The 24,896-nt window shown below is 50.6% G+C and overlaps 6 protein-coding genes across 6 annotated transcripts; 4 read left to right on the forward strand and 2 right to left on the reverse strand.

Moving 5' to 3' along the window:
• Nucleotides 1–805: 805 nt before the first annotated feature.
• On the forward strand, nt 806–4,801 carry FPRO_06157 (uncharacterized protein; the record flags this gene model as incomplete). Its single annotated transcript, XM_031228960.1, has 3 exons — nt 806–961; nt 1,014–1,201; nt 1,255–4,801. The coding sequence occupies 3 exons, from the start codon at nt 806–808 to the stop codon at nt 4,799–4,801; spliced, it is 3,891 nt and encodes a 1,296-aa protein (XP_031079245.1).
• A 1,071-nt stretch (nt 4,802–5,872) lies between these two features.
• On the forward strand, nt 5,873–11,679 carry FPRO_06156 (uncharacterized protein; the record flags this gene model as incomplete). The annotated part of the gene is made up of 2 exons (XM_031228962.1): nt 5,873–11,036; nt 11,087–11,679. 2 exons carry the CDS (start codon nt 5,873–5,875, stop codon nt 11,677–11,679), a joined length of 5,757 nt encoding a protein of 1,918 aa, XP_031079246.1.
• Nucleotides 11,680–12,126: 447 nt separating this feature from the next.
• On the reverse strand, nt 12,127–13,348 carry FPRO_06155 (uncharacterized protein; the record flags this gene model as incomplete). The annotated part of the gene is made up of 4 exons (XM_031228963.1): nt 12,127–12,153; nt 12,210–13,062; nt 13,116–13,221; nt 13,306–13,348. The coding sequence occupies 4 exons, from the start codon at nt 13,346–13,348 to the stop codon at nt 12,127–12,129; spliced, it is 1,029 nt and encodes a 342-aa protein (XP_031079247.1).
• Nucleotides 13,349–14,234: 886 nt separating this feature from the next.
• Nucleotides 14,235–15,062, forward strand: FPRO_06154 (uncharacterized protein; the record flags this gene model as incomplete). Its single annotated transcript, XM_031228964.1, has 1 exon — nt 14,235–15,062. One exon carries the CDS (start codon nt 14,235–14,237, stop codon nt 15,060–15,062), a length of 828 nt encoding a protein of 275 aa, XP_031079248.1.
• A 1,345-nt stretch (nt 15,063–16,407) lies between these two features.
• Nucleotides 16,408–16,976, reverse strand: FPRO_06153 (uncharacterized protein; the record flags this gene model as incomplete). The annotated part of the gene is made up of 3 exons (XM_031228965.1): nt 16,408–16,480; nt 16,559–16,893; nt 16,962–16,976. The coding sequence occupies 3 exons, from the start codon at nt 16,974–16,976 to the stop codon at nt 16,408–16,410; spliced, it is 423 nt and encodes a 140-aa protein (XP_031079249.1).
• A 2,367-nt stretch (nt 16,977–19,343) lies between these two features.
• FPRO_06152 (putative cytokinesis protein SepA) lies at nt 19,344–24,648 on the forward strand (the record flags this gene model as incomplete). Its single annotated transcript, XM_031228966.1, has 3 exons — nt 19,344–19,932; nt 19,981–22,935; nt 22,988–24,648. The coding sequence occupies 3 exons, from the start codon at nt 19,344–19,346 to the stop codon at nt 24,646–24,648; spliced, it is 5,205 nt and encodes a 1,734-aa protein (XP_031079250.1).
• Nucleotides 24,649–24,896: the final 248 nt, after the last annotated feature.

Raw genomic sequence — 24,896 nt, forward strand, 5'->3', positions numbered from 1 at the left:
TACTAATCTAATCTCTGAAAGTATGGTTGCCATCTCAAGGTACGCGAAGACATTTGCGTAATTTGATGACGATAATGCAGTCTCAGTTGGGCAATAATGCTGTGAAGTATCAAGATCCATCTAGTTGAACCCTTTTAATATTAAGCCAAGACTTCAGCCATGAGATGAGGCATGTGTCCGGCTTGATTTCCGAAAAGACCCTGGTTCAACTGAATGCATGGCATGCATGTTCTCTCCATGGATGAATGGACTGCTTCATAGAAATGAGACGATGGAAATGTTACTTGTGAGAAGAAAATGAGTAACTACCTAAGTACCTAGGTATTCAAAGGCCTCCTACCTACTAAATAACAGTATCAAATACAGACAGTTCAGCAAATAATTTACACAAATTCTTCCCTCAACCTCCGTGATCGCATCGATAATATTCCTAGATATCCATTATCAATCAGTGACCCACTTGGACCACTTTACATGCGGATCTGATAAAAAAACACAAGCTAAAATGCCAAGGATCACCATTCGTTGCCGTCTAAATCTGGTCTACCCTCACTCCACCCCCAGGGTTCATCTCTCAAAAGTTCTCAGGTGCTGTTTTCTTCAAAAGCACGCTATCCCCTTGGTAAAAGTCATGGTCTCTTCCCTCTCCTTTCTGGTTCCGTCAATCTATTTCCTTCCTTAAGCAGGGCTCACAGCCTGAATATACTGGCCTGATTCTTTGACTTTACATCAAAGCGCCAGATCACACGAGTTCACTTCTTTCGGGCGTCAGAATCGCCTGGTGCAGTTTGTGCGGCAGATCACCATGGCTCCCAGTATCAACGAGAAGGAAAATGAAAAGGTCGTAGGTGGCAGCGATGCGACCTCAACTCCTGACGATGCTGTTGTCAACGCGGAGGGCAGCGATGCTCCCAGTCCTGGAGAAGAGGGAGAAATCGAGGGTTCTTGGGGTGACTACAAGGTGATAAACAAGAATACAAACCCATGTAAAATAACATGCTAACACTCTAAAGCGTATCCTCACATATGCAGGCCCTACAGAGTATCTAATGCAAGGCATTGCTCTCATTGCCGCCATAGGTTCAGGTGCCGGTATCGCTCTCCAAAACCTCATCTTTGGGCAGTTCATCACCACAATCACCGACTTTACATCTGGAGATTCTCAGCCTAGCAAGTTCCGAAAAGAAGTTGCTGACCTAGCGTGAGTCCTTCGGAGTCATATCCCATACAACTCTCTCCTAACGTTCATACAAGACTCTACTTTGTGTACCTTGGCATTGGTCGATTTGTTCTCTCCTACATCTGGAACGTCTTCCTCACCTACTCATCTTACCGCATTGTACGCAACATTCGAAAGGAGTACCTTCGCGCTGCTCTTCGACAAGAGGTTGCCTACTATGACTTCGGGAGCGGCGGTTCCATCGCTACGCAGGCTACCTCCAACGGCCGCTTGATTCAAACCGGCATCGCTGAGAAACTTGGTCTCTTCTTTCAGGGCATTGCTGCCTTCCTCACTGCCTTTATTGTCGCTTTCATCGTGCAGTGGAAGCTGACTCTTATCTGCTTATGTATCGCTCCGGCAACCATCATCGTCATGACTGTTGTTGCTACGATGGAAGCTGTTCACGAAGTCAAGATCCTTGAGATTCACGGCCAAGCCAACTCGCTCGCTGAGGGTATCCTCGCTAGCGTGCGCACTGTTCACGCTTTTGAGATGCGAGCTAGACTCGTCGACAAGTTCGATAAGCATCTCGAGGAAGCTCACACCGTTGGAAAGAAGATCTCCATTCTCTTTGGTCTCATGTTCTCTGCCGATTACACCATCATCTACCTCGGTTTCGGACTCGCTTTCTGGCAGGGTGTGCGTATGCTCTCAACTGGCGAAATCAAAAGCTCGGGCGTCATCTTCACGGTTCTCCTCTCTGTTGTCATTGCGGCTGTTCAGTTGACCCAGCTCACCCCATACACTATCGACTTCAGCCGTGCCATGTCTGGTGCAGCACAGCTTTTCACTCTCATCGACCGAGCGTCAGCTATCGACCCCCTTTCCAAGGATGGCGAGAAACCATCGGAGACAGTTGGACATGTCGAGCTTGAGAATGTTTCGTTTGCCTACCCCACCAGACCTGGTGTCACAGTGCTTGAGGACTTCTCTCTTGACGTGCCTGCTGGTAAAGTCACGGCACTAGTAGGTCAATCAGGATCAGGCAAGAGCACTGTTGTCGGTCTCATTGAGCGGTGGTACAACCCCAAATCCGGCACTGTCAAACTGGACGGTCGTCCCATTGACAAGCTTAACCTCAACTGGCTCCGCCGAAACGTCAGGCTCGTCCAGCAAGAGCCTGTTCTCTTTGAGGGTTCTGTTTTCGACAACATTAAGCACGGGTTAGTTGGTACTGAATGGGAGAATTCACCTGCTGAACAACAGATGGAACGGATCCAGGAGGCTGCCAAGATGGCTTTTGCTCACAACTTCATCATGGAACTTCCAGAAGGTTACAAAACACAAATCGGACAACGAGGTGGTCTTCTCTCTGGCGGTCAGAAGCAGCGTGTTGCTATTGCTCGCAGTGTTGTATCGCAGCCCAAGGTCCTTCTTCTTGACGAGGCTACAAGCGCTCTTGATCCTCACGCCGAGAGTGTCGTTCAGCAAGCACTCGACAAAGCATCTGAAGGCCGCACTACCATCGTTATCGCTCACAAGCTCGCCACCATTCGCAAGGCTGATAACATCGTCGTCATGTCCAAGGGTTCTATCATCGAGCAGGGCTCTCACGAGTCCCTAATTGCTCAAGATGGTGCCTACGCTAAGCTCGTCAAGATTCAGAATCTTGCAGTCGAGAATGACCCCAGTAATGTTTCGGCTGACGAAGAAGAGGAAGTTGCCCCTGAAGGAGACAAGGAAGAGCTCGGTCTTAGCAAGACGGTTACCCAATACGAAACCCACGTCCAGGAGCGTCTCGAGGCTGGCAAGGAGCTTGGCAACTATGACAACCACAAACAAATGGGCATCTTTTATGTCGTTTATCGTTTGATTCGTGAGAGCCCAGAGGTCGCTTGGTCGTATTTCTTGGTTCTTGCGGGATGTTTAGGAGCTGTTGCAGCATTCCCCGGTCAGGCTATTCTGCTAGCACACGTTGTTGAGGTCTTCACCCTGACTGGTGACAGGATGAGAGACCGCGGCGATTTCTACGCAAGCATGTTCATCGTTCTCGCTGCCGGTTTGTTGGTGTCGTACTTTGCTCTTGGCTATGCTACCAACACCATCGCTCAGTTCCTCAGCCACAAACTCCGCAAGCAGAGTCTCCGGGATATGCTTCGTCAAGACCTTCAGTTCTTTGATCGCAAGGAAAACAGCACTGGTGCTCTGGCCAGTCGCGTAGACTCCAATCCCCAGTCGATCCTCGAGCTGATGGGCTTTAACGTGGCCCTTATCCTTATTGCTATTCTCAACCTGGCTGCCTGCAGTCTCTTGGCTATAATCCACAGCTGGAAGTTGGGTCTGGTGGTCGTTTGCGCTGGTCTTCCTCCTTTAGTCAGCTCCGGTTACTTCAAGATTCGCCTCGACGCCAAGCTGGACCGGGATACCTCGAACCGATACTCTACCAGCGCTTCAATTGCTTCTGAGGCCATCACTGCCATTCGAACCGTTTCTTCTCTGGCCATTGAGGAGTCAGTCTTGGACAAGTATGTTGATGAGCTGAACCAAGCCGTTACTGGATCAAAGAACGACCTTTTCCGAATCATGATCTTCTTTGCTCTGACTCAATCAATTGAGTATTGGTTCCAAGCTCTTGGTTTCTGGTATGGCTGCCGTCTCCTTTCATTTGGTGACATCTCCATGTACAATTTCTTTGTCGCCTTCTTGGGAGTCTTCTACTCTGGTCAGGCTTCAGCTCAGCTCTTCCAATTCTCCACCAGTATCACTAAGGGAGTCAACGCTGCCAACTACATATTCTGGCTCAATCAGCTCCAGCCCAACGTCCAAGAAACACCTGAGAATCGAGATAACGGTCCCAAGTCTGGAGGTCCGATTGTTTTGTATGATGTCCGATTCTCGTACCCTCTTCGACCTCATGCCCCCGTTCTCCGCGGTATCGACTTGGATGTCAAGCCTGGGCAATTTGTCGCGCTTGTCGGCGCATCGGGCTGTGGAAAGTCAACTATGATAGCTATGCTTGAACGGTTCTATGATCCGTCAAGCGGCACAATCAGCATTGCTAACTCGGCACTTCCCACTCTCAACCCTCGCCTCTACCGCCGCATCATTGGTCTGGTTCAACAAGAGCCAACTCTTTTCCAGGGTACGATACGAGAGAATATTGCTCTTGGTGTCGATGATCCAGAGACCGAAGGTAAGGACCCTTCCACTTCGGTTCCTGACAAGCGGATTGAGGCAGCGCTCCGCGCAGCCAATGCATGGGACTTCGTTTCGTCTTTGCCCGAAGGCCTCGATACACAGGCTGGATCAAACGGCGCGCAACTGTCTGGAGGACAGAGACAGCGAATCGCCATCGCCCGAGCCCTGATCCGTAATCCCAAGGTCCTTCTCCTTGACGAAGCTACAAGTGCACTTGACACGGAGAGCGAGAAGATTGTACAAGGCGCATTGGCAGAAGCAGCGAAGGAAGGAGACCGCATTACCATTGCTGTTGCTCATCGCTTGAGCACAATCAAGGAAGCTGACAAGATTTGTGTTTTCTTGGGTGGCAAAATCACAGAGTCGGGAACGCATCAAGAGCTGCTTGCTCAGGGTGGATTGTATCGAAAGATGTGCGAGGCACAGGCTCTGGACAGTTAGATGTGCTCTGTGTGTATGGACTTGGGGACTAAAAGTTATAATCGTTAATGATAGCATCCATAGATAATACCCTTCAATATTGATTCGTTTGGAAATATAGTGGTCATTCAACCCTCTAGGGTAGCCTCTATATACAATTGCCATGGTTAGATCTGTTGTCTTAGTTCGGGTAAGGAATGAGCCAAGACTACGCCCAGGGGTTACAATCCCAGCCGTGTCCAGGGGGTGACCTTGTTGTGAAGCAAATTTGATCATATCTACTCATTGGATGTTCAATCAAAGGCGAAAGATTTGGGTCTGGATTCCAGTCGTTGATGGGAAAGTCAGTCAGACGAGGGGCGGATAATCCACGGTTCCACATGGTCAGACTACCTACACCTACTGGAAGGTAGAGGACTCGGCGAGCTCCAGCACACCATGCAAGGTGCATATGTGAACGAAAGAAAAGAGTACTAGGGATCAAAGCTCTAAAACGAGCTGCTATCTCTTAATGATAAATGATAATATTTAGGAAACTCAAGAAATAAAAAGAAGTTTAGAAGTACTCTAAATGATATGCCTAACAAATCCGAGAGCATTGTGAATGTCCAACTATATCTCGTCAATTGAGGACCACTTGGTACAGAAATCCATCATCATCCTGCGGCGCCGAACGGGTGGCAGTTGCCTTTCTGGGCCCCCATATTTTGGTTCATGCCAACTTGCACTAATGAGAGATCTGTACTGTACTTCCAGAACGTTTCCCTCCCAACCCCAGCAAACGTCTCCTTCATTACCCAGATGATCATGGCGAAAGGGCGACTCTGACTAAACGCGACAATACACAATTTGATTCTTGTATACTAAGTACGAAATTCCTCTCCTGGCTTCTGATTTGCCTTATGTGACAAGGCCCCCTCTACCCCCTGAGGTCGCAAAGCTCCCGTCCTAGCTCCGCGCAGATTAGCTTGCTCGGCAGTAGCCCCTTTGTACTGAAACCGTTCCGCTGACACGATTTGCAAAAAGTACCTATTTGCTATTGGCACTTCTTTCCTTTTCACCCTACGAGCCAACGCCCGAATCGGCTTCGCGATGGCTTCTGAATCGCCAAAAGCGACAGATCTGGCCACGATGCCAAACCATCCCGATCCTACCAGCTCCACCCAGGCTCCCGCACATGCGACGTCATCTACAACCCCAGACGCGGTCGTCCAAGCCGATGTGCCTACAAGTCCAGACGTGTCGTCACAACAGATTCAAAAATCTTCGGAACAAGATGGCGCTGCTAACGCCTGGCCTTCACACGAGGATGACGGCCATGATAGCAATGACTGGCTAGCTTCCGATGATGCAGTCCCTAACCAAACACAAGAGGAAACTGCCTCCAATGAACCCGAACTCGATGTCGCCTCACAACCAAAGGCGCCTGTATCTCAGCACTCAAGTTCCATGTCATTCGCTCGTACAGTATCTCACGAAATCAGCTTCGGAGACGAGGAGGAAGGTGAATGGAACTTAAGTCGCACTGATACGGACCCTTTTAAGTTCATGCCGCCTACCGACCGAACAAACTCTTTCCCACCTGTACCTCCCGCCCACACAAATTCCGAAGTAGAGGATCAACAACCTCTTCCTTCCAATCAGGCCTTGGACGTCTTAGAGGAAATCGAGAAGGAAGCGGATGCAGAGGAGGAGCTATACCAGCGAGAGGAGACGACAGATGGGCTAGAAGCTCCTAGGCGAGGACACTCCTCTTCTATATCCATTGGTGGAGATTTGAAGAGTCCGGAGGGCCAAGATTCTGATGAACGATATGAAGAAGGGATGCCACTTATCCCCCCACCCGAGGAAGAAAGGCATAAGGTTCCTAGTGAACAACCCAACCACACTTTAAGCGACTCGTTCGACGATAAAGCCGAGGAAGGTGATGATTTCGTCAGCCAAGTTCAAGGCTCCGAACAGCCATCTGATGAAAAACCTACCCCGGCTTTGGAACGAAAATCGACAATGCAGGTTTTGGATTCCATGAACGCAGGCGCTATCTCGAACAAGTCTGCACTTGAGGGAACCCCTGAAGAGGAAGAGGAAGAGGAAGATGAGGAGGAGGAGGAGGAGGACAGTAGTGATGAAGACGATGATAGTGACGAAGACAGCGAGGAGGACAAAAAGGCAGCGCAGCCTGCGCCAACACCTGCTTCATCTAACCCTGCTGCTGCTGCACCCGACTCCTCCCCAGCTAAGAAGGAAGACCTTGCATCAAAATGGGAACAAGCTTTCGCTGATGACGAAGACGACGATTTTCTGCTTGAAGAGAATGCGGGAGATGACAAGCAAGTTGACCCAGCTGCCTTCTTTGGAAGTGATGATGAAGGCTTTTTGGAGGATGAGGAGCCAGCCCCAGCTCCGGCTCCGGCTCCGGCGCCTGCCCCTACTTCACGTCAACCTTCTGGCTCCAATCCCTATATGCCGCAGGTACCAGCTCCTCACCCAGCGCCATCTCCGTATGCTCCCAGCATGCAAGTTCCCGCGGCTGCTGGTTCCCAAATCTCGGCATACAACACTCCAGCACCTGTCGTAACACCTTTCGGTACATCTCCTCAATACGGTCAGCCTCTGCCAGCACGCCCTGATATGTCCAAGGCGCAAAGCTTCGCGGATAAGTCAAAGGGAGGTTATCACTCACCGTATGACCTACCTACCGATCTTGTCACCAACCTGGTTAAGCCTCGAAAGAGGGCGAGCATGCAACAGCTTTCCCAAGCTAATCAGCTTCATGCTCCGGTCCAACCTCCGCCTAGAAGTGCGAGCGTTGGCATGCCGGCTCCCCCAACGAGACTCACTCCTCCTTCTTCTAGCCATGGCCTACCCAGCCACCAACAATCTACAGCACCTCCCAAACCCACAACTCCTGGTGCCCAACACAAGGAGAACTTCTTTGAGGAGTTGCCCCTGACATCTAGACCACGGCCTAGTTCACGGACAAGCCAGAGGGCTCTGTCTCCCGCCCGAAATGCGCCCCCAATGGCTCACGTTCCACATATCCCTTCGCCATTAGTACCCGCGGCGCCAAATCATATGGTTCCGCCACCTTTTCCCGCTACGACGGTCACCCCTGGTGAACCACACAGCGATTCCACCGGTCAGCCGGCTCTTGTTCCCGGCGCTGGTCTGGTTGCACCTGAGAGAGTCAGTCCTTATGCTGCCCTGACCACTTCTGCCAACCACATGCCACCCCCTGCCTCGACAAGCACCTCTCGATATTCTCCTGCACCTGGTACAAGCCATACTGCCCCACCCGCTCCTGCAAGCAGTCGTTATTCACCGGCACCTCCCGTTCCCAAGAGCCACGGTTCTTACGGAGCCGTGGCAACTGCTGGCCCCGGGCCTGTGCTCCCACATCAGCCCAGGACTTCAAGCCCGTTGACCCATTCTGAGAGTGCTCACTTTGAGCCAAGGATGAGCCGAGTTTCGTCTCTGCCACCCACACGTGAGGTAGATGAGGAGGATGAGCAACAGACTCCCACTAGATCTGCGAGCGCTACTCATGCCATACCTCATTATGATTCGAGATATAACCCTGCATCTCCTCCAAAATCTACGCAGACACCACCCCCTCCAAGCTATGCTGGCCAACTTACCCTCTCGCCTCCCAAGCAATCGGGTCCGTATGTGCCCCATGCCCCGCCAACAGCGCAGGCTGGCTTTGTACCACCTCCTCGCGCTCAGACGCAATCGCCAAGCGCATCCTTCGGCCATAAGCAGGCTCAGAGGTCCTCAGATTCAGCACGCCGACCCTCATCTGCCCACTCACACTCCTATCCTTCTCCAGTAGGCGGAAAGCCAGCCCCTTCACCTTATGCTCCGGTGGCTCCCACTGCTCCAATGGCCCCAGCCCCTGGTGTTTCAACTGTCCGTACTCGCGGCCAGTCTATCACAATGAACATGGTTGCGCCCACTGACGGACGGGAGAATGATGAGCTCCAGCGATGGAAAGGAGTGCCTATTATCTCATGGGGCGTCGGCGGTACTGTCGTCACCTCTTTCCCCAAGAGTGTTCCTCGGTATGGCATGAACCAGGCTGTTCCGATGATTGTACGAACACCAGGAGAAGTCAAGGTCCAGAGTGTCAAGGACATTGAGCCGTTGCACGAGCATGTGGCCAAATTCCCAGGTCCTCTCAGGGGCAAGTCAAAGAAGAAAGAGACCATCGGATGGCTCAGTGCTGGAATTGAGCTACTCGAAAAAGACCTTCCGGATGTCTCTTTTCACTCCCAACTCTCTCTCGAGGCGAAGAGAGCTGTCGAGCGACTACTCCTATGGAAGATCATGCTTATCTTCATTGAGAATGATGGAATACTGGAAGGTAACCCTGCCGTGGAGGCAGCTGTCCGAGATGTTCTTTCGCCTGCTGAAAATACATCGTCCGCAAGTGACGATGCGCTTTTCCCTGCCGCTGCTAGTTTTGATACAGGAGTACCCTCCGTTACCTCAATGCAAGCCGATGGTGTCGATGTCTCATCCATGGATCAGATTCGTCACCATCTCCTGAGGGGCGATCGAGACAAGGCTGTTTGGGCTCTTGTTGATAAACGACTTTGGGGTCATGCCATGCTGATCTCACATACCGTGGAAGGCGATCTTTACAAACGCGTGGCACAGGAATTTGTTCGTAAAGAAGTAAACTACCCTGGCCACGCCAACGAGTCCATGGCTGCACTGTACAAGATTCTTTCTGGCAACCTTGAAGATTGCGTGGATGAATTAGTTCCTGTTCATGCTCGGGCTGGTCTTCAACTGGTGTCCACTGGTGGGGGCTCAGGACCTACCAAGGATACCCTCGACGGATTGGACAAGTGGAGAGAGACTCTTTCTCTTGTCCTGAGCAACCGAAGCACGGATGATATCCAAGGATTGAATGCCCTCGGAAACCTTCTCTCTAGCTATGGGCGAGCTGAGGCAGCTCACATTTGCTTCATCTTTGGCCGCCATGCGTCTATTTTCGGTGGTCTTGACGACCCCAACGCTAACTTTGTGCTCATTGGAGCTGATCATAGGCAACAATCTGACCAGTTTGCCAAGGAAACAGAGGCACTCCAGCTCAGCGAGATCTATGAGTATGGCCTGTCTCTTGCAGGAGGAGCTCTTGCAGCCGCAGGCACACCCCATCTTGCTGCCTACAAGCTTGAACATGCAATGACTCTTGCTGAGTATGGCCACCGGGACAAGGCAATGCAATACTGCGACGCCATCTTGACAGCAATGTCCTCCCAAACTAAGCGATCGCCATATCATCATCATGTTCTCGAGACTGCTGTTGAAGACTTCATGTTGAGACTGAAACAAGCGCCGAAGGAGGAGAGTGGCTCATGGATTTCCAAGCCAAGCATGAATAAGGTCTCAGATAGCATGTGGAACCGATTCAATAAGTTCGTCGCAGGTGATGATAACGAGGAGAACAATGGAGGTACTGGGGAGGCAGGCCCGTTTAACCGCCCGTCTGGAGAGTTTAGTCGTTCACCGTCGGTTTCTAACTTTGACATCTATGGTCAGCAGTCACCTAGCTTCGGCATGACACCTGCCCAACCATCGGCAAGCATTGCAGCATCCAAATACGCGCCGAATGTTTCGACGCCCCCTGCTTCCGCGAACCTTTACTCTCCTACATCTCAGTACACACCTGGACGAAGTTCTACTGAATATGCCCCTAACTCATATGAGCCTTCCTACCCTGGTGCTGCCTCGACTGACCGAGGTGAAGGCTACACCCCTTCCGTTCCTCCGTCTGAGCCGACCAGTGCTGGCCTTAGTGGACCGGCAGGCCTTGCACCAGCTGCTCAAATTACGCAGGGTTACTCTCCTGCTGGATACCAGCCCTATGGAATGCCAGCATCTACCCCGATGGGCAACGATGAGACGCCTGCCGATAGTTCGTCGCAGGGGTTCCAGCCTCTCAGTTACGGATACGAGCCGCCTCAAGTGTCCTCAAACCCACCTGAGCAGGCAGGTGAGCACAATACTGGAGAGAGCGGTAATGGCGGCTACGAGCCGCCTTCATTCCAGCCTTACGGTTATGAGCCTCCATCATATGAGCCTCAGTCCACTGCTGAGGGCGACGATGAGCAGCCCAAACCTAAGAAGAAGAGTTTCATGGATGACGACGATGATGACTTCCCTTCCATGAAACCTGCCGAGAAGTCCAAGGCGGATAAGGACCGGGAGAATGATGAGATGTTCCGCAAGGCTGCGGAGGAGGATGGTGAGTTTCCTTTTCTTATCGATATGATACATGACTTACACGTTGAACAGCCAAGCGTGCAGCTGCCCAGCAGTCGCCCAAGAAGGGCTGGGGCTTCGGTGGCTGGTTTGGAGGAAGCAAGAAAGCACCCCTTGAGCAGACCTCCTCTGGCGATTCTTCTCCTGGCAAGCCCATCCGGGCGAAGCTGGGTGAGGCCAGCAGCTTTGTATACGACCCTGAACTAAAGCGATGGGTCAATAAGAAGCCAGGCGCCGAAAACACACCAGCCAAGACTGCTACACCTCCCCCCCCCAGGGCTGGCCCTCGATCTGTCTCTGGAACCCCCCCGCCTCCCACCGCCACTCCCCCCCCACCGTTGGTAACGAGCAATAGTGCGCCGCCACCCCTCATCCCCCCCAAAGTTCGAGCTGGAACACCAGAACTGTCCAAGCAGGTATCGACGGAAAGCCTGGGCCTCGCACCCCCTGCTATGGTTCGATCCGTTTCCAACACTAGCAATGCCAGCGCACCACCCAGTCGGCCGACGACAAGCATGAGCAATGCCAGCAGCATCGACGATTTACTCAGCGTGGCGCCTCGCAAAGCTAGTGACAAGAAGAAGCCACGAAAGGGTGGTCGATATGTCGATGTTATGGCCAAGTAAGGCACGAACAGATGTCATTCGTTTGGATTTGAAATACCGAGTCAATTTCAGACGTTCTTATTGGGATTCGTGCTAGGAACGAATCGATTTGTATTAATAGTTAGACTATTGTTACGTTTTGTATTTCTGCAATGGTTTGAATTGTAGGTGCTGGCCTGGGGCGACTGTACACAAAGTATTGAGGAAGCGGACCAGTTGTAATGTTTTGGATCAGGAAGAGAATAGACCTTAATGCTACCATCGAGAAACGATTACGACTCGAGGAGATATTCGACAAAGAACGATAATACGATAAAGAATTCTGCCGTTGCCCCCCCCCCCCCTCACTGTGTGCTTTGACAGATATACACTTTTAACTGAACGCCCAATATAATGCCAAAATCTTAGAAACCGCTACCCAGGTCCAACGCCTGAAACATGAAAGGTCACCATTCATCTTGATGTGTTTCACATACTATATGACTGTACATAGTACTGGGATTCTTAGCACACAATTGACGGGACTGGGGGCAAACAAAGGGCAAACTCACTGTCACGACAGAGTCATCCGCTGTAGCATCATCGTAATGGGGCACATAGACGTAGAGAATCAACGCATGGTCGTCAGCAAAACAGGCAATGACCCTGCCTTCCAAGCGACCAACACTAAGGACACGGCTCCAGTCCTTGCCATCGACACGGACAGTCGCCCAATGATTGGGACCGCCTTCTCGAAACTTGGTACTTGGATGCTCCTCCACGGGACAATCGAGCTGTGCTGGGTCAAGCTCTGGGTTTTCGAGATTAGACCACACACTACAGATATCTGTCGTCTCGGTTGCGATCCGTAGTCGTAAACCACCGTGCATGTTGGCGCTAAGCTCAAGTTTCGGTGATTTCGTATTAGCGGAAGAGCCAGAATTAGAGGCCATAGCAAGCTTGGTGAAGCGGTCTGAGATGGCCTTGAGCTGAAGAAGAGGGGGCAGTTGAATGTGGACGTCTGGTTCTCGTACTCGAGGCTGCATGATAGTCTCAACCGTTTCGGGGTGGAGGACACGCACGGGTATGTCCTGCGTAATGATCTTCTCATGCTCTCGCCTCAATGAAGTCTCGAGATGCTCTGCCTGAAACATTTCATCGTCATCGAATGGGTCATCACCAGCGGCTGTTCCTGAAGGTTTCGCGGCCCCAGGTGGGTTGGTAGCTGACGTAGTCGTTGTGATAGTCATTGAAAGAACTGGCAGACCGTCTTTCTTTGTGAGACGTAAGGAAGCAGAGATACTGTTGAGCGCAGACTTGAGGGCGCGTTGAAGTGGTTGAAGGGGAAGCTCCAAGTTAATAGTATTGCCTGCCTCGGCGGACTGAATGTGATAGCCATCGAAAATGAAGTCCATGGCGAGAGACCTTGATATTTATGAGCAATTACATAAGACAGCCCAAGAAGGAAGAGCACATACGCCCATACTTGAGATCCCATGTCTGGGATGACGGTGAATCGTGCAGTATCATCGCTCAAGCGCAACCAGGCAATCTTCTCAAGAGAGCCAAGTGCAGCTGTAAGCTCTGTGATCAGTATTAGCAAAGCTTGCCCGAGAAAAGCAAGAGAGAATGATAGAAAGGCCCAGGAATGTGTGTATGAGTACTTACTTGCAAATGTGCGAATGTTTTTCAGCTCTGTACGAAAACGCATGTTGAGGAGTCGCAATGATAGAAATGGTGCAAGTAAATGGAAGGGAGATTGTTATGGATGAACGCCATACCTTCCAGGTAACTGACGTAGACGAAGTGATGCAAACGCTGGAAGCCGTAAATTGTGGGTCTAGGTGGCTGCCTTCACCACTATCAATATACATGAATTGGTAGGAATTTGATCTTTGCCTAAGGTAGAGGCATGATAACTTAGGTAGGAGAAATCATACGAACTTGTACCTAGATATTTTACAAGCCTTTCCTATGTTGATTTGTATATGTAGAAATCCACCCATATATATGAAACAGTAACGCCTATCGACCTTGCAGATATTAACAACAGACACGCATGAGAGGCAACACTAAGTGCAATGAAAGACGAAAGACCTACCTCAGTACCTACCTGACCAAGTACTACCTACTTTAGGTAGGGTAGGATAATTGCAAGATACCTATGGACAGTTATTTGCAAGATAACCTACCTACTAGGTAGGTAGGTACTAATCCAGGTTCATACCTGTCAAACCCCAATGTTCCAATGGGACCCTCTCAAATGGTGTTAAGATAGGCAGGATATCTTCCCGTTTGAAACTTCCTCCTCTGCATAAAAAAAACTACACGACAATAAAGAAGGTGACTCTTTCCAAATAAGATAGCGAAATGGGAGTGTGTCCAATGCTCGATCGAGGGAAGCAAGCCCATAAAACAGACCCCTTTGATTTAGAAACTCTCCTTTTCTTCTTCTTCTTCTTCTTCATCATCATCATCATCATCATCAAAACACATCGTCAAGATCATCCCAGCTACCATCTTTTATATCTAAACTTTCACTTAATTGTGCGTTCGCCCATCACTCCAGACGCTATGAGCAATTTCACCACTCAGACATGGATACTGCGAAAGCACCCCGTGTCACAGAGTCTTCCGGGCAACACCTGCGGCGCGAAGACATGCCGCCTGTTTCACAAGTCCCCGAGGTTCAAAACCCTGTCGAGGCTCCATCCTCAGTCCCAGCTGAAGGAAATGCTGGTAACAAAGCAAAAAAACACGCCTTCAAACGAATCTGGAGCAAAGTCAAAGGTCGAATATGTCCAAAAAGTCCAAGAAATGAGGAAAGACACTTCCGTCTACGTACTGTACGACAATTACCTCCAGCCCACCAGCGTGGACCATCAGATCCGTCAGGTTTTGTAAATTTGGGGAGACAAGATCCCAGAGCTCGCGATCCAAAAGTGGTGAAATACCCTGATTCAGGCCCGGACCGCTGTGTCATGTGCAATAAGCTACTCCATGACTTGACCAGCGATTTTGACAGCTGGAAGCGCTGTGAGACTCGAGTCTATCTTCCTTGCGGTCATCCATTTGGCCACCGTTGTTTGCACAGTTACCTGACCGAACGTCTAAGGTCTCGAACTCCAGAGAGTGATGCTATCATTGTTGGAGGGGAGCATTACTGTCCAATGGGGGGCTGTATCCCCATTCGACACGAGTGTGACCACCTTGCTATTCCAACATTCGAACTTCCGGAACCCAGGTACGAGGACCAAGAGAGCCAAATTATACCGCGAGAATGTGGCTTTTGTTCATCTGATCCATGCGCCAAAAGGAGGATCAACCGTAAGGAAGAATATTCCAAGAAAATGATCCCATCGCTATTGCCAAGGCAACATACCTATCTACCAGAGAGTATGATTTCTCGTGCTAGAAAGGCCTAGCGCGCCTGGTACGAATGGAAGTTCCTTAGGATCAACCGATTGTTGGATGATGAATGGCTTTCATTTCGCACGCAGCATTTTCAGGCATGCGAGGCACGCAGATACACATGGCTGAATAACGTCATAGAGTCCCCGGCAAACAGGGACCCTCAAAAACAAAACGCTATCAGACGATCCATTGGTGCCCCTGAGATCGCAATCCTCCCGGGTCAGCAAGAGCAGAGTAACCTGCCCACAGGCCCAAGCACCGAGATGAGAGAGAACCGAAGCCAGGCTGACACAATAAAACAAAAGACAGCTGAAATCCCTGCAGTAGTTGGGAACGCTGACGATCCTGATGCGATCACTCCTGCTGAAGCTCCCACTTCGTGGAAGTTACCTGAATTCGCTAAGCAACTTCCTTTCGAAGTTCCTACACCAGGAGATCCTACACCAGGAGAGACGGGCAGATCTGCCGTGGGGGCCGCATCAACTAATGGCACCGTAGGAAGCAAGAACAAGACGAATCCCACAGCCACCAATGGCACCGAGCCTCGATTGCCCATGCACAAGGCTGCCTCGGATCCAGCACTGGGCTCCATCGACAAAAAGACCAATGCTGGTCCGGGGGGAGATATGGCTGGGGAAAAAACCGAAATAGGAGTGGTTCTCCCTGATCCACCGAAGGATGATCCAAAGAAGTCAGCCAACGAAACAGAATCAAAGGCAAAGGGGAAAAGGAAGGTTGCTCAGCCGATAGCTGCATGACCATATTCTAGCTTCTGTATCAAGCGGAAGACTTGGCTATGGGGGTGGTATCAAGGACCTGGGGTTTTCTCTTTCACTTCAAAAAATGGCTGTATATATCGTTGTTGGTTGTGCCTTGAAACTGGTGCGATTTTGGAATCTTGGATGAAGAGCGATACAGTTTTAGCGATATGATTTTAATGATTGAGGCAGACAGCGACGCAAGCGATGAATGAATAACAATTTGTTGCTTCAAAGTCACATGAGACTATGAAGAATACTGCCGTATAGTAAGCTGCACGTCATGTTCTATCACTGGAGAATACTATGTGCGTGAGAGTTGTTCGGTATTACTAAATTCGTTGATCAGCCATTTCCACATCTCGGCGAGATATGCCCAGGCAACTCGGGGTATACTTGGATTGATTCGAGAAATGATATCAATAGGACTACCGACTTGAATAGCTTGTCCTAGATTGATCTAAGCATTTCAAATCTTCAAGTATAACTGACTGTTTCTGCTGTCGCCTCACATATACGCTCTGCTTGAAATCCATCCATATATAGATAAGGTATTTCATAAATCCGAAGGGTGCAAGAAACGCATTGAATTATAGCATTATGACCTAAAATTATTCCTTGCAAGCCGGTCTGGCTCATCGTCGCTGTCGTCCCTAAAACCCTCTTCAAGACTGCAAACATGATGTCAGTCACTGTTGTAGGTGGGGACGTGCAACAAGGGTTCCGGGTTGTTTAACAGCAGCACTTACTCTCTACTTAATCGCCTGGCGTTGTCTGGCCGTGCAGCACGAGTATCAGCCTCCATCTGGCGCCACGTATCCTCGTCGACGCTCCCAAGTTCCTCTCCATCATCGTCTTCCAGTCCATCATCGGAGACGTCCTCGGATGCGAATGCGACTGCGCGATTGGAACGCCAAGTGGCTATTCGGGACGTAATGCGCTGTCGCAGAGACGATGTCTGGGAAGAGAGTGTGTCGAGAGGTAGATACTGGCTGTATCGGGCATATCGACGCCAGAAGGGAATGAGGACGTATGTGAGGAGGATGAAGAGTATCAAGGAGATTACAGCGGGAACAATGAGCGTCTAGTAGCGATCATGCGGATGTCAGTAGGTGAGGAGCAAGGAGCAAGTTGTCATGATGTGTTTGTTACCTTGATAACGGACATGGTAGCACCCATGTTCTATATATCGGAACTCAAGACGACAGTCTCGCAGTTCGGCTCAGCAAGTTTCGAGGCCGAAAATGAATGTCACGATGTTGAAGCTGGAGGTTGCCGTGATCGCCCTGAGGCTACAGCGGGAAACGTGGCTGAAGCCACAAGGGCCCAGCAGGAGGTGACGACGCCGAAGATCCCGCTAAAAGGGGCGGGCCAACAGAACCTAAGCCGTTCAGACTTGCAGGGGGACCATCATCACTAACGGCTATACAGTATTTTTCTAGAACGATCTCAATAATCTCAGCGATACATTTCCTGATTCCTTAAGGGATGACAGTCTTTTTTATGGCTTGCCTTAGTAGATAGACAGGTATAGATAATTATCTGTCTAGGTACCTACCCTGCTACCTTAGGTACCGACCTGAAAGGATAGAGGTGAGGTACTATATCTTTCAACTCTTGCATTAAGGACCTAATATATCGTAACCTCATATTTACTGCATTATCTCGATCACCGGCACTTCAACACGAGCCATTAATTTAGCGTATCGCTGTTCACATGCGCATAATCTTCCATCTCCATGGGACACGTCACCATCGTATGCTATCTCTATACGCTGACACACTGCAATCAGAAACTGGCACTGAACGGAATGGGGAATTTGAGACAGCCGACCTCGCTTAAGCATCAAGAATAAAACAATCTTTTGATGGACATATAGGTCTCGATCTGGTGGAGATGCTCAGAGTCGCAGCAGGGGACTCGAGACAGATGCGTAGTTCTATGAGTAATTATTACTTTAGCTTCTGAAAGATAGATGCTTTGACAAAGAAGAGACTGGCAATTATTTTTGGTACCGCGTCAAAATAAACGGTCGTGTGACTGATCTCATCGTTCGAGGATTGTTACACGTTGGCGCAGCTGAAAACCCCAACTAAGAATAGTCATGAACCATTTATAGGATGATGGGATTGGTTCGCAGCTGAAAGACCTGGTGTTATTGCACCATATATTGATCCCAGTAAGACTTTTTTGTGCGACGCCTCACTGAAAGGTAACTCAAATGTCCCAAGCCTCTGGTATTGCTGTATCACTAACGGTGACAGATTTCTGTCACTCGGGACTCCAAGGACGACAAGAGGTTCTTTCTATGAGCGTAGCTGCCTCCAGGCTCACTTTAGGTACGCTCCAATTTTTCAACTTGGTTTCCTCCCAGGTTGACATGCATCTGCGCGTCCTCAATCTACAGAGCCCACTTCCCCTGGCAGATCTCCTGATGCTAAAGAAAACTCCCCGCCTGGCGTCGATGCTAAAAAGTGTCTCTCAGACCAGTCACAGGGCTACTTGGGCATAAGGAGCATCCATGCATGATTATGCTATGTACATAGCATTATTCACAAGGCGATTCACCAATATTACGATATACCTATACTTGCTGATTGGACTGTAGTGACTTTTCATAGTACTATTTTACTACATTATCTATCGAGTATCAAGATATACCCATATCTCTAGCTTTGGGCCGTGCAGGCATTCTCAACCTAAGAATAAGAGCTCAAGCGGCGGCTAAGCAATATTAGGTCCATCGTCCCCGTAAACAAATGAACCAATCCGCATCCATCTTGATAGACCCTCGGCTTGGTCCTCAGATCCCTGATCATAGAAGGATCCATTGGAAGCCAAGTCATTCCCATCTCTGGGTTTGGGCTGGCTAACTACTGCCACCCGTACACTGCTACACTGCTACACCACACTGCACGACCTACCTAACTCTAACGTTATACGACACCCAACCCGACTGCAGCTGTGCAGTGACACGCTACGCTCCTTATTTTTCACACCATTTCGACTTAACTCGGGTTGCAGTTCAATTAATTTAGTTTCATTCCATTCTGGCACCGCTCATTGAAACATTCCGTCTGCATCATCCATCCAAAGCCCAAGCTTAGGCCTTTTCTTTGTCCTTTACCTTGCTTTACCCCCTCCCTATCTACGCGGGTTTCTTCACACTCAACCTAACTCCAGACGACCAAGGTTTCAGGACCGACCATAGCGCTTCTGCCGATTCGACTGACGCTCCGGACCCCGAATAACTTCAATATCTTCCTGAACGGCGATATCGTGCCCCCGATGAAGCGAGCGGCCCTTGGCCAGCATATCGCCAACTTCACGTGTTCAATTTGGTAGCCGTTGGCAGACGTTTCCCCAGGCTCATCGAAACCCTGGCACCTCCTTTTCTCCCTTACTGTACACCCCGGATCGACACCAACACAGGTATCTTCGAAATACGATTCGCAAACTAAACCCTCCGCTTCGACGACTGTCGCGGCCACGACCGCTCTGCCACACATACCGCCGTCGCTGTCGCCGTCGCCATGTCTGACAAGACGAGGCAGTCCTCTGGCGGCCGGTCTTTATTCTCACGAAGTAAGCACAAAGACAAGCGCTTGACTGAAGAATCGAGATACCCCGCAGACGATGCCGCCAGTTTTCGCTCCTCGCGCCATAAACGAGAGTCGTCTGCCATTTCGTTGGATCGCCCAGAATCTTCTGATGGCGGTATCAACCAGATGGCAGGCGTAATTACGTCGATACCCTACGATGCCGTTGGAGGTGGATCACGCTCTCCCATACCCGTCGAGTATCTGCCCAAGGGCGAGCAGATGCCAGTGCACCGTGAACCTCTTCCGCACCACCTGAACAAAAATGGCCTGGACTTTCACCAATACCCGAGCTGGGATGGGACGTCGGCACAGTCTGGTGCCCATTCCCCTGGGCGACAACCTCTTGGATATGGATATGGCAATGTTACTATGGCTTCAACGGGCCGTCAGACCCAGTATCAGCAATGGGGTCCGCCTAGGGGCAGCTCTTCCCACTCGAATAATCCCCCCAACCCTCGATACGACTCATATATGTCATCTAATGCTCGGGGCTCGGCTGATAATCTGAGCATTCAGTCAGGTAATACAGGTTTCATTGATGGAAGGATATCACGCTCACCACATGTAGCTATGCCCAGTGCCTCTTCTCAGAGCTCTTATGCTGCTTCTCAGCACTCGAACCGCGATTCTCACCGGTTTACCAAATTTCCGTCTGGCCCTCCTCCAGGACAAAGCGATCCACAGGGTGGTTTCTATTTCCCAAAACCAGACGACGATAATGTGGTCGAGCAGATGTTCCTCCAACTGATGCAGAAGCGAGGATGGCACAATCTCCCTGAGCAGGCCAGGAGACAGATGATGGCCTACCCCGCCCAGAAGAAGTGGACGCTCATCTATCAGGATCGACTTACTGAATGGCAAGGCGAGCAGAAGCGCCGACAAACAGCACGCCCGAACCAGTATACCGCGACTCCCGATATCACGACGTACTCAGATGAAGAAGGCACTCCTGAATGGTACGTGCGGCGAGTTATGGAGGATCGCCTTGACACGAAAGGTATGGGAAGTTTGGAAGTCAATTTGCGAACACAACAAATCGGTTGGGTCAAGAGATTCGTTGAGTGTCAGGGACAGGTCGCTCTGATGACCTTGCTGCTTAAGATCAACCGCAGGACAGCACAGGGACCAGTCCAGGATAACACCCGTATCGACAAGAACCTCGATCGCGAATATGATATTATCAAGTGTGTAAAGGCGCTCATGAACAACAAATTCGGCGCCGACGATGCCTTGATTCACCAGAAGGTCATGGTAGCCCTTGCTAGCTCTCTTATATCTCCTCGTCTCACCACGCGGAAGCTTGTCAGCGAGATTATAACCTTCCTATGCACCTGGGGAGAGAATGCCGAAGGTCATCTGAAGGTCATTCAAGCGCTGGACGAGGTCAAGACCGCATCTGGAGAAAATGGCCGATTCGATGCTTGGATGCGTTTGGTGGAGGTCACCATTGATGGTAGGGGCAAGATGGGAAGTTTGGTCGGTGCTAGCGAAGAGTTGAGGACTGGAGGTATTGGAATGGAGAACTTGCTAATGGAATACGCCGTTGCGACTCTCATGCTTGTCAACATGATCATCGATTCGCCCGAGAGAGACCTGGAGTTGAGGATACACATTCGAGCCCAATTTACAGCATGTGGTATCAAGCGAATCTTAACGAAGATGGAGGAGTTCCAATACGAACTCTTGGACAAACAGATTGAACGGTTCAGAACAAACGAAGCCATTGACTATGAGGATATGCTTGAGAGGGAGAATAGCAGTATCAAGGACGATGTCGAGGGCGAGGTCAAGGATCTGACTGATCCCGTTCAAATTGCCGATGCTATCCAGCAGCGTCTTCATGGCACCAAGACCAACGACTACTTCATTTCGGCTCTGCAGCATCTTATGCTCATCCGAGCAAACGATGGCGAGGAACGACTACGCATGTTCCAGCTGGTCGATTCCATGCTTAGCTACGTTGCTATGGATCGGCGACTGCCGAACATGGATCTCAAGCAGAGTCTCAACTTCACGGTTCAAAGTCTCCTCGACAAATTGCATACAGACTCAGAAGCCAGGCAAGCCCAGGATGAGGCCCTTGAATCGCGACAAATCGCCGAGGCCGCGATGGCTGAGCGTGATGAGATGAAGGCTCAGCTTGAGCTGGGTGCTGATGGACTGGTCGCCAAATTACAAAAGCAACTGGACGAACAATCTCGTTTCATCGATGCTCAAAGAAGACAGGCAGATGGACTCAAAGCTGAATTGGACAGTATCCAGACTATGAGAGCCAAGGAAGCCCAGCGATACGAGTTGGAAACAAGAGAGCTATACCTGATGCTTCGAGATGCACAGGACGTAGCTGCTTCCAAGGCTATCAAAAGCGCTGCTGCTGCTAGCAGCGCCAGCAGCAAGATGGCTGGTGTGGAAGACCCTGCTCGTATGCAGGGTATCCTAGATCGCGAACGCCTCATGGAGCGGTTACAGATGCAGATCGAGCGGCAGAAGACACAATACAAGCTTGAGGGACGTGTTTGGGGAGACGCTGTTGGGCCTTCAGACCGTCTTCGAGCCCTGCGCGAAGAGATGGATGACAGGCCTGGAACACCTCCTGGTGGTGGTACACCTCCTCGGGACTTCACCAACAGCGTTCTGGGCAGCATCCACCGCAATACCAAGATTCCACGCAAGCCCCTCAAGAGACGCTCTGATGGTGAGGTGATCGATGAGGGCGATGAGACTGAGGGCGAGGATGGTGTCATCTTCGAGAAGCCAAGAATTGTCGAGATGAAGCGACCTACGATAGACCCCAAGCAGCAAGCTGGCTTGCTTGGTGAGATTGGGTCCAAGGTCAAGAAGTTCGATGCCAGTGATTCTGAAGATGATACCACCGGTCCTTCTCACCCTAGTATGGAGACTTCATCACCTATCACCCCCCCAGGTGATAGCGACACTCCCAAAATCGAAATCACTGGTGCTGCTCCTGCGCCTCCGCCGCCACCTCCACCTCCGATGCCCGGTCAAATACCCGGAGCTCCGCCACCGCCGCCTCCCCCGCCGCCTCCCCCTATGCCGGGCCAGATTCCTGGTGCCCCTCCGCCTCCGCCTCCGTTGCCTGGCATGCTGATGCCAGGTGGTGGACCTCCTCCTCCCCCACCACCGCCTCCGTTGCCTGGTGCTGGAGGTATGCCCCCTCCGCCACCTCCTCCTTTGCCTGGTGCTATGTCTGGGCACTTCTTGGCTCGACAACCCGCTTTCGGGGCTGCACCAAGCATTGGCCTGCCCGTGGTTCGTCCCAAGAAGAAGCTCAAGGCCCTGCATTGGGAGAAGGTCGATGCCCCTGAGACCAGCCACTGGGCAGCCCATACCCCCTCTGCCGAAGCCCGAGAGGAGAAGTATCAGGAGCTCAGCAAGAAGGGAATTCTCGACGAGGTTGAGAAACTGTTCATGGCTAAGGAGATCAAGAAGATTGGTATAGGAAGCTCTTCTAAGAAAGATGACAAGAAGCAAATCATCTCTTCTGATCTCCGCAAGGCCTACGGTAAGTGCATTCCCTTTTATGCCTAATTGCTTTACCTGCTAATACTGCACAGAAATTGCATTTGCCAAGTTTTCACAGTACTCTGTCGAAAAGATTGTTCAAATGATCATTCACTGCGATCCAGAGATTCTAGACAACACTGTAGTGATGGACTTTTTGCAGAAGGACGACCTCTGTAATATCCCTGACAACACAGTCAAGCAAATGGCACCGTACAGCAAGGACTGGACTGGACCTGATGCAAAGTCCCAAGACCGTGAACTTGACCCCTCGGAGCTCACTCGACAAGATCAGCTTTACCTCTACACGGCTTTTGAGTTACACCACTACTGGAAGAGTCGAATGAGGGCCCTTGCTCTTACTAGAAGCTTTGAGCAAGAGTACGAAGAGATTAACGAGAAGATCCGACAGGTTGTGACAGTATCTGAGTCGCTACGCGATTCCGTTTCATTGATGAACGTACTTGGCCTTATTTTGGATATTGGTAATTACATGAACGATGCGAACAAGCAAGCGCGTGGTTTCAAGCTCAGCTCTCTTGCAAGATTGGGTATGGTCAAGGACGACAAGAACGAGTCAACATTAGCCGATCTCGTGGAGCGTATTGTACGGAACCAGTACCCTGAGTGGGAGACATTTGCGGATGATATCAACGGAGTTATGACGGCACAGAAGATCAACATTGAGCAACTTCAGGCTGATGCGAAGAAATACATCGACAACATTCGAAACATTCAAATGTCATTGGATTCTGGTAACCTAAGCGACCCCAAGCAGTTCCATCCCCAGGACCGAGTGAGTCAAATCGTCCAACGCATTATGAAGGAAGCCAGAAGAAAATCCGAACAGATGGAGCTGTACTTGGAAGAAATGATGAAGACATACAAGGATATTATGGTATTTTACGGCGAGGACCCCGCAGATGATGGTGCCCGCCGAGATTTCTTTGCCAAGTTGGCATTGTTCGTTGGAGAGTGGAAGAAGTCTCGTGACAAGAACGTGCAGGTGGAAGAGACAAGGAAGCGTAACGAGGCGTCAATGAAACGGAAGCACACAGCACAACTCAAACTCACCAACGCCAACGCCGAGGCGGGACCGACGTCCCCATCCAATACAGGCGCCATGGACTCCCTCCTGGAGAAGCTACGTGCAGCTGCGCCGCAAGCTCGGGATCAGAGAGACCGAAGAAGGCGTGCGCGACTCAAGGATCGTCACCAGGTCCGCGTTGCGTCAGGACAAAAGATCCCCGACCTTGACGAAATCCCAGAAGTGGAAGCTGGCCTCAAGAACAAGGAGGAACCCGCCGAAGACGACAGCAAAGTGCTCAGCCCGGGCCTCTCATCACCTCGTGAAGGTGAAGACGACGTTGCCGATAGAGCAGCAGCTCTCCTACAAGGTATGCGCGGTGGTGATGGCGCAGATGACAACGACCCCGAGAGGAGAGAAACCCTCCGAAAAGCCAGACGGCAGACAGCAGAGGAAGAGAGAAGGCTACGAAGACGGCGAAGAGAAAGGGCGACTACAAATCAGTCAGAAGAGAACCCCGATGAACAAAAGGAAGAACCCAGGGAAGAGCCAAAGGTAGAAGAAGGAGAGGCGGCCAAAGAGCCACCGAAGGAAGAAGAAGCGCCTATAGAAGATGATATTCCAACACCTAGAGCCGCGACTACCGGCGACAGTGCCCCAGAAGAAGAGCAAGGGGAAAACGCATAGGCATAGGCATCGGCATGGCATGGCATGGTACAGGCACGAGGATGAGATGGATGGGCGGTGTTTGTGATTCGAGATGCATACCAATGGTGTTGGGAACTGTTTAGGGGTGGAAAGATCGCGTTTGTATGTATTGCACGCGCTATACGTAATGTCTACACCAACACATACAGTGGAAGAGAGAGTACTTGAACAATTTGTGTATCATGGCGATGTTGATAGTGCAGTATTGGTCGCAAGTGACAGTCAGA

Source organism: Fusarium proliferatum (genome assembly GCF_900067095.1).
Source record: "Fusarium proliferatum ET1 genome assembly, contig: FPRO_scaffold003, whole genome shotgun sequence".
In the NCBI taxonomy this organism is placed as follows: Eukaryota; Fungi; Ascomycota; class Sordariomycetes; order Hypocreales; family Nectriaceae; genus Fusarium; species Fusarium proliferatum.